The sequence below is a fragment of the Cynocephalus volans genome, chromosome 6, assembly GCF_027409185.1.
Source record: "Cynocephalus volans isolate mCynVol1 chromosome 6, mCynVol1.pri, whole genome shotgun sequence".
NCBI lineage: Eukaryota > Metazoa > Chordata > Mammalia > Dermoptera > Cynocephalidae > Cynocephalus > Cynocephalus volans.
In genome coordinates, this window is record NC_084465.1 from 119,787,654 (window position 1) to 119,796,894 (window position 9,241).

At 48.4% G+C, this 9,241-nt stretch overlaps 1 protein-coding gene across 1 annotated transcript in view; it reads right to left on the reverse strand.

Annotated features, from left to right (window-relative positions):
- Positions 1-3,550, reverse strand: part of MOSMO (modulator of smoothened) — a 77,729-nt gene extending 74,179 nt beyond the window's left edge. Inside the window, exon 1 of the mRNA XM_063099149.1 lies at positions 3,445-3,550. Within this exon, the coding sequence (XP_062955219.1) occupies positions 3,445-3,550 (106 nt within the window). The remainder of the gene's footprint in view (positions 1-3,444) is intronic.
- Positions 3,551-9,241: the final 5,691 nt, after the last annotated feature.

Genomic DNA, 9,241 nt, shown 5'->3' on the forward strand with positions numbered 1-9,241 from the left:
AGAGATTATGGTATGGAGATGAGAGAACGGAAAACGAAGAACAGTACATGAGTGATAAAGTCCAAAGCCAAGAGGGAAGACATTTATCTAACTTGTTCTAAGCCTGGCTATATCATTCTTGAAGTTTCCTTCTTTCCAAGAACATCTAATAAAGAAAATGTGTCATTTTCTCATAGTAACATGTTCTGGGCTTTAATACCAGAACTGGGACACTGTTCTTATAAAGTAGAACAACAATAAAACAGCAATATCTAGCTTTTACTGAGCCCTTACTAAGTGTCCAGGCACTGTTCTAAATGTTTTATTTACATGGATTAACTCAGTTAATCACAATAACCCAATGAGATGGGTACTATTATTATTATCATCATCCCTATTTTACAGAGGTGGAAACGGACATAGAGAGGCTAATGAACTTGCCCTAAAGTCAGAGCTAGTAAGTGATGAAGTCTGAATTTGAACCTCAGACTTTCCGTTGGTAGTTCACTACAGTGATTTTCAAACTACATTCTGCAGAACCTTTCAGCTCCAAGAGTTCTACTTTCAAAATATATTTTATATTTGAAATATAAAATCCAAACATTTATAGACTATACATAATACACTAAAGAGAATCAACACTTTAACTTTTTGCTGCCACGCTAAGTCACTTTTCTGCAAACCTTGGAAGAAAGCGAGTCCGGTCAATTATGAGATCTTATTTGAACTTATAAATGTTTCATTTGGAAGGTGTAACTGCACTTTTTTTTTTTTTTTCCCTCAAGGCTGAGGTAAATATGTACAGTGAGCATACAAGTTCAAGAAAATACCAGGCAAAGTTCAGGTGCACCTTGACACAGCGCAAGAGCACAATCATGAACAAAGGCACATATTATCCCATTCATTTTAAATTTGGGGGAGTTAACTGCCCGGCATATTTAAGGTAAGAAATACGGGTTAGATATGATTTTGAAATTTTTCCTACTGTTCCTACTGTTTCCTGTTATTCCTCTTTCTGGCCACAGACTATTTAACTGAGTGTATCCTGAGATGGCAAGGGAAACTGACAGGAAAAAAAATCCTTTCCTCCACTCCACATCAACCACACATCCCCACTGTTACAGTCTGGACCAGTGTCCATAATCCCCTGCCATTCCACTTTGCTGTAAATCACTCCCACTCTGATAGGTCTTCAACTGTACTGGGCCTGCTATCCCACCGACCACAAATCATCTGCTATTCGAATGAATGATCCATTAGCTCTTTCCTTTATTCACTTTCACGCTTTATCCAGCTGATATTCCACAAGCCATCATTACAGTACTTTGGCCAATAATCTAAACAGGTTGGCTGCTCTGTCATTTTGTTGCACGTGTCTGGCAAACCCCAACCCTGAATAAAGCCTTCTACTGGCTTTCACATTATTCTTGATGTTTCCTTATTTCCAAAACCATCTGGAAAATTCACCTGCCTCAGCTACACCAGAACCGAAATAGCTGAACACTCCTAGAGATCAACGGGGTAGATAGGTTATCATGCTGTATGCTCAGACCACCAACTTCGAGGCATGATGCTAGATTATCCTACTATGTCACTGGTTGGCATTCCTCTCTGCAACTACTTATTTTTCAAATATTTTCTACTTCCTTTAAACCTTGGACTTCTGTCCCTCCCATTCACAGCCAATGACTTTGTCTCCAAAACTGATGGTGCTGTACTCATCCTATTCTTGCTTTCTTCTCAATATAAGAGCTTGCCCTTTTCCATCTTCTCAGGAATGTTATGCTATTACTAATATCTTTCTTCTCTTACATAAGTATGTAACGGTTCTCTCTCTCAACCACATCTCTCCCATGGACATTTAGTTTATTTTGTCTACTGGGACTACACCTAAAACTTCTTTGCCAAAAGGATCTTTCTGCTAGAACAGTAAAATTTCTTTGCCCTTAATACGTAAAGCCCCAAAGAAAGTCTCATAAAGGAAGTCACTACCCATATAATTAGGATAAAAACAACAATGGGTCATGAACTGGATGTCACACATACAACTGTAAAAGTTCTCTAGCATCACCAACATTTTCAGATATAAAGCCCACAGTATTACCAAATTCTAAACATCCTGATACTTTATATGCTTTACAGTTAAGAGCTCTCCTAAAACTCTATAGGCAAGAAAAGTAGCGGAGTATTTCAGAGTGCTATTTTAATAACCAGCAAATCTGACAGCATGATTTTGTGTTACTAGGTCTAGATGGGGGGGGGGGGGAGGAAGCAACAAATGTCCCAGCTACAGTTTTTTTTTAAAGAGCTAAAAATATTGCAGGATAAATACAGAACCATAAGTAACACTTAAGTAGTCTGACAGCATGGTGATACATTTTTATAACAAATTATTCACAGAGAGCTTGACATTCCCACCCCTCCATATTCCCTTCACCTGCACTGAACAAGCAGTTAAACAAGAGCGTTCCTTAATTCGGAGCAGCTCTCCTGACAGCTGTTTACATTAATTAAACGTTTAGTCTCACAGGTCTGGGAGAGGGAGAGGCGGCCCATCCTGGGGCCACTTTTGCGAGCGCATTCACCTGGGATACCCCCCGGGAAGACGCCCGTCTCCTGCCTGAGGGCACCACTTGTCTGTCCTGCCTGCAGCTCCGCGGTGTCACAGCAAGCACTGCTACGGCTGCTGGGCTGCCTGCAACTCTGATGCGTTATTTAATTTTCTAAGTACTATTAAGATCTCTACAGCGTTTTTGTGATGCGCTGGAATGAAAGATGCTCCATAAAATGAAATTTATTAGTAGTATTATTATAGCTCCCGGGCCTAAAATAAAGCGAAATTATAACCGCATACACTTCAAAGGGAAAACCCAAAGCCACAAGCGTCTCCAACACTGCCAAGCGGGCAGGGGACGGGAGGGGGGGCAACACGGCGACACTCGCTCCATCCGCCCTCCCATCTACAGCCTGTAACCCTGCTGGCGGGGTCGGCGCCCGCCCCTCTCCCCGGCCGCGGCTCCTGACTCCTCGCGGCCCCCTCTCCCGCCAGCCCTCCCGTGGCTCCCGCGCTGCTGCAGGCTGCCTCGCTCCCAACCTCTCCGCCTAGTTTCTAACGCCCTCGCAGGCGCCTCAGTTTCCTCCCGTCTCCCGCCTCGATTTTTTTTTTTTTTAATGCACAACGAAGCTCGTCTCTCCGCTGTCCTGCAGGCCGGGGGGCTGCCACCTCCCTTCTCCAGTCCGGGACCCGCTAGCCACTCCCCACTCAGCCTGGGAATCCCACTCGCGACCGGCCGCTTCCTCCTCTCAGTCCCCCGGCCCCTCAGCCCGGGCCGCCCGGCTCCGCGCCCGGGTCTTCCTCCGTCCGGGTCTGCGCAGGCCGGACCCGCCTCGGACCCCGGCGTGGGTCTCCCCGCTCCCTCCGTCCCCAGCTGACCTCCGGCCGGCCCGCCCGCGCCCGCCGCTCACCCGCGGACTCCCCGGTGTTGATCCAGTCGGGGTTGGCGATGCTGGCGATGGCGAAGATGTCGGCGGCCAGAAAGAGACATCCTGAGATGATGGTCAGTTTATCCATCTCCCCGCCCCGCTCCCCCCACCCCCCGAGCCCCGGGCAGGCCGCGGCCTCACGCCTCCCGCCCCATGGGCCGCCGCCGGGGCCCGGAGTCCCCGCGCCGCCGCCTCGTGCCCCTCGGCCCCGCGCGCCGCCCGCGCCCTCCGCGCGCCCGGACCAGCAGCCGCGGCGCGGCCCGCCCCGCCGGAACCGCCGCCCGCCCCGGAACTGCTCGGCCCGCCCGCCCCCGACCCGGAAGCGGAGCCGCGGCGCCGGGGGCCGGCAGGGCTGGGGACGCCACGGGCCTGCTCTGTCCTCCGGGGTTTGCCTACTGGCCGCGGCCCGCCCCGCTCCCGATCTTTTCCCGCAGGCCGCGCCGCCTGTGGGTTTTCTTCCCAGCAATAATAATGTCGCTGTCGCTGTCTGGGCTCAAAGGACCTCGGGTTCTTAGCCTTTTGAAAGCGAGATCGGACTGGGGCGGGGGAATCCGTCCGGGGATCCGCCCGTCTTCCAGCGGGCCCTGGTCACTTTGTGCACCGGGCGCCGCAGGTGCGGGGTGCCGGGGGGGGGGGCGGGGGTGGGGACACAGAGACCAGGCTCCCGCGCTCCCCGGGCTCGCGTCCTGCGGGTGAAGACAGAAGCACGTCAAAACCTATCTTTAAAATATAGATAACTTAAGGCGCTCATCCATGTATTAAATGCGGGTCCGTGTGATAGGCGTGGGTGGTACTTAGCATGGTCAAGAAAGCACACATTTCCACTGAGACCACCACGATCATACAGACCTGCACTTTGAAGACCTAGCGCAAGACCAGACGGGGAACAGTCTAGCCAGTGCAAAGATCAGTTGGGGAGGGGACAGGGAAGAGATTGGCATATTCCAGGGACTGCAAAATGGCCTGTGTGGCTGGAGAGTGGTATGAGAAGAGGTTGGCAGAGGCCAGATTTAGGGCTTTGGGGGCCATGATAAAGAGTTTGGATTTTGTTCTAAGTGCAAGGGGAAGGCACGGGAGGGTTTTCAGGTGAGTGACATGATTTTATTTAATCTGTAAAGATCCGTAGTGTAGATTGTAGGGGGAGGGGTGAAAATGAAAGCATGGATGCCAGCTGAGGCCAAGTAGTCCAGGAAAGAGAATTGTGGCTTTGGCTTGGGTGAGAGTGGTGAAGATGAAGAAAAATGGACAGATCTGGATGGCTTGTGGATAGAGGGAAAAAGACTTGATGATAATGGGGGGAGGAGTCGAAAGAAAGAGAGGACTCAGAAATGACTCTTAAGTTTCTGGCCTGAGCAACCAGTATTTGGTGATACTATTTACTAAGATAACGGTGGGAAGAGCCTGAGGTTGGATGGATAAATAGGAAAAAATAAGGTATTTGCATAACTCATTAGTGATACAGATGATCTCTCCATCTACAGTTTTGCCATCTAGTGGAGGTTTTCTTTTCTTCCTTGGCTTATGGGCCAAATCACCATTAACACTGATTTTGGATCCAGCGGTCTTTCCCAGATAGTACTCCATGCAACAAATGGAGATGAGACACTCATTTTCTCCTTAAATGCCATCTAGGTCTTCTCTAGAAAGACCTAGAAGAGTGACATCTGTCTCTATTTTTGGAAAGCCTACATGTCCACAAAACTCAGCAGGTTTCAAATTCCACCAAATTCAACAGCCTTGCAGAAATGTGTGCAGAGAGATCAGTGTCACCACATAGATTGGGGAAGGAGGGGTTGGATTGCTAGTCTATAGACTTTTCTGTCCAAACATTGGTCTCTTGCTGGGGAAGGATTTCTTTCTATTATACAATTTATTTTCCTCTGCCATAGAAGTTGGCACAAGATAATTCATATATTCCAAGGATCCAGATAGAATGCATCTCACATTACTGCAGTAGGTATTCGCTTTTTTTCTTTTCTTCTACTTCTTTCTTTTTTTCTCAGTACTGGAGAAGTTCGATGGAGTCATGTTCTTGGCTTCTTGTCTGGTGTTTCTGTTGCCCACTAATACAAGAAACCCTAACTATACAGACCTAAATTTCCAAATAATATCCACTCATGTTCACTAGTGGCCAGCTGATAAGAATCGTAGGGTTGAATGTTAGAACATTTTGCACCAATTCTAACTCCAACTGAGTGAAATGATGATGAATTTATTCTTGTGTTTAAAAAATGTGTCTATCCCTACACAAAAAGTTCTGGATCTAAGATTAAAGCACAAAAACAACCAGTATTGAGTTAAAGGAATTTAAAACATTTTGTCAGGTTAATGGCCACACATCCCTACAGACACTTATCCCATCCCTTCCTACCAACCAGGATGGGAGGTGGGGTTGGCAGGAGCCAAATATATTGTTTACAGAATTCCTATTAATTCCTGTTTCATTTTATTTCATTATTATTTTTGGTGGCTGGCTGCTACAGGGATCGAACCCTGGACCTTTGTGTTGTCAGCACCATGCTCTAACCATCTCATAACTGGCCAGCCCTAATCCCTGTTTTAAGCCCCACTTCTTATTCTGGCCTTCCAACATACCTGATGTTTCAGAGTCTAAAGTCTCTGAGATCTACAGGACAGATCAATTCCCTTCTTCTCTATATATCAGTCTAGATTTCAGTAGAGGCAAACTCTAGGGGTTTGGAGATGTGATGTGTCAGAGAATACAAGAAAAGAATACAGAACTATGTTCTAGTCCCAGCCCTGCTACTGACTTGACCTTGGGAAAGTCATGTCACCTCTCTGTGCCTCTTTCCCCCATCTACCCAACAGGCTCCCAGGGTCACTCTGTCTCAGTGACAGAAACATCCCATCCTCTCACCCTAAGCAAAGCAGCTGGGACTTTTCTATTCAGAAATGAGCCACAAGGCTCCTTATGGCAGAAAGTCCTTGGGGACCCAGAAGAAAATAGAAGGCCTCCAGGAGGGAGCTATGCTGGCAGCCTGAAGTCATAAATAGCTACTCTGCAGCTGTCAAAGGGCTGTGAACGTGGCATGTCTTATTGTGATGGATGGTGGGCCTCAGACCAGAAGAGGCTGAATCCAGATGGGACGTTGGGGAGAGCTATGGGAGGCAACGTGTGATCACTCTTCTCTTTAAGGAGTATCTTTGGTCTGACAGGTTAAAGGACACACTGCCTCCCTGGGGGTCAAGTTTACCATGTGGGCTGAGAGTGTGGCGGATACCCCACACGTGTACCTGGGGTTTCTGGGGTTAAAGGCCGAAGAGCTAAATTCAAAGGTTAGCAGCTCGTGCCCAGGGCTCAAATCACAGTTTGTCGCACAGATGGGTTCCTTTGAGCTGACTTGGAGACAAGAGATTATTGATCAGTGTGCAGGAAGTTTATTAGAGAGCCTCTGAGGGGCAGCTCCTATTGGGGAAGGGGAGAAAGCAGGATTGGGCAGAGGAAGAAGTCTGGCTCTGGTGCAGTCACAGGAGGCTTTGGCAGACCCGAGGGGAGCTCTGAAGCTGGGATGGCCGTTCTGAGTTGTGCTAGTTGGGATAAAGGGGCCAAGCATTTATATCCCTGCACCTTAGGAATGTGGTGTGACCTTGGGGAAGGCAGCTCTCTTCAGCCAAGGACAATTCCTCAAAAGGGCTGACAGCTGAGATCTGTCAACCTACAACCCTCCCAGTAGCTCGGGAACAGTCCTTCAGTCCTGGGGAGGAGCTGAGGCAGTGCAGAGCCATATTTGCAGCTGTACCTTCATGGCGCTGTGCAGGTCATTCGCTCCTTTTAAATTCTGAGGGCTGCACCTTCAGGACCCCGGTGGGCATCTTTTCCTGTGAGAAATTTATAAGAGGAAGGTTAGTGGGACAAGCTACAGCTCCCACCGCTGCGGCAGCTCATCTTAAGGCATAACTGACATCCCATTTCTCTCTTCTCCTGTCCATCCTACATCCCTCTCACCCTCTGCTAGCACCTCTGATGGGTTAGGTGGCTTACATGGGGTGGCCTGAACCTTCACCCTTGAAGAGTTTGGGCTCCTGGTTGCCAAGCAATTCCCAGGCTGTGACTGCTGGTCAAGGGAGTACTAAGAGACACCTAAGAGTCCCTGCCCCTATGTGTACTAGCAGTCTACTTCCTTCCTGGTGATTACTCTTGCCTGCTCTTTCCATGGCAAAGGAATGTCTGATAACATGACACCTGCTAGCACATTTCCTTCCCCTGGTACACCATCCCATTAACTACCAGTAAAAAATTTAGCAATCTTAGAGCTTCCCTGTGCCAGTGGCCACCTATGCTCCTCCTCTGCCAGGGATGGGATCCTCATTATCACCTGGGCATTGAGTGATCTGGTTCCAAAATTCTATTTTAGCATGTAGTCTTTCAGATCATTTCTGGCACTAGCTACCATGGGCTAGGTTCTCTAGAAAACAGATTCTGAGTTGCAGGGAGTTCATTGGGGGAGTTCTTTTGGGACCCATGTCTGTGGGGAAAGGGAGGAAGCAGGACTGGGCAGAGAGAGGTCAAGCTGCAGTGCCCTCCTCCCCCCCCCTCCCCCACGCCGCACAGCCTCAGTGGGGAGCTCTGAAGCTGGGATGGCAACCCTGCATTGCCCAGTCATGGACACTAGCTGCCCTGGGAAGGTGTGATTTTAGGCAAGGGGCTCTCTTTAGCCAGCAGCAGGAGTGGGTTGAGGGGCAGATGTAAGTCCTTCAGTCCTGAGGGGTATCTGAGAAGCACAGTATATACACCATAGTTTGTATCCTGCAATTCCATTAATCAGTGTGACCTTGGCCTCTGCTCTGAAGAAATTTCTCAGCCTGGGGCCTGCCCCATGGCTCACTCGGTAGAGTGCGGTGCTGGTAGCACCGAGGCCACGGGTTTGGATCCTATATAGGGATGGCCGGTGCACTCACTGGCTGAGCATGGTGCGGTAGACACCATGCCGAGGGTTGTGGTCCCCTTACCGGTCAGGAAAAAAAAAAAAATTTCTCAGCCTGGGATGAAGGGATATTCTCTGCCCACAGAAACTCAAATGCTGACAGGCTTTATCCCCACCAACTCTCGCTGTTCCCCTACGGATAGGAAGATGGAGGAAAAGGATGTGTTTTATGATAGAATTAATTTGGTTCCTGGGTAGATGCCTGCCAGACTGTTGGAAGAGGAAACAGGTGACCTATCACAAGAAACCACCAGCAGGCAACTACTTGAAGTTGAGAGCAGCCAGGTGAGAGCAGCCCTTGTGTCAGCCTCTGCGACACAGGATTTATCCTGCAAGAAATCTGCCCTGGTTTGTAGTCTGGGTAGAACCACAGAAACAGCAAAATTAGCTGGGACCTACCCAGGTTTACCATGGAAATCTTTGCAGAGTGCCTGATGCCTAGCAGGTGCTCGATTACTATTTGTTGAAGGCATGAACATCCTGGGGCAAGCTGCTTAACCTCAGTTACACCAGTGGGGATCAAAACAGGACCTACCTCATGATGTTGCTTTCTTGTTCTTCTAGAATGTTTTTGATAATTTATATTTTCCTAAAAAAATTGTCCACTTAAATATAAGTTCCAAAAGGACAGAGCCCTTGTTTGTGTTGTCTACTGTTGTGTCCCCAGCAACAGCACAAACCACAGAGTGGCTTCCAGTAAATATTTGTTGTATGAGTGAATGTGTGTGGGAGGGCAGGAGTATTTTGGAAAAAAGAAGGAAGCATTAATTCCTTTCCTAATAGTGACTCATTTTTTTTCAGGCCATCCTTGGCCTTTTCTCATTCAAAACATC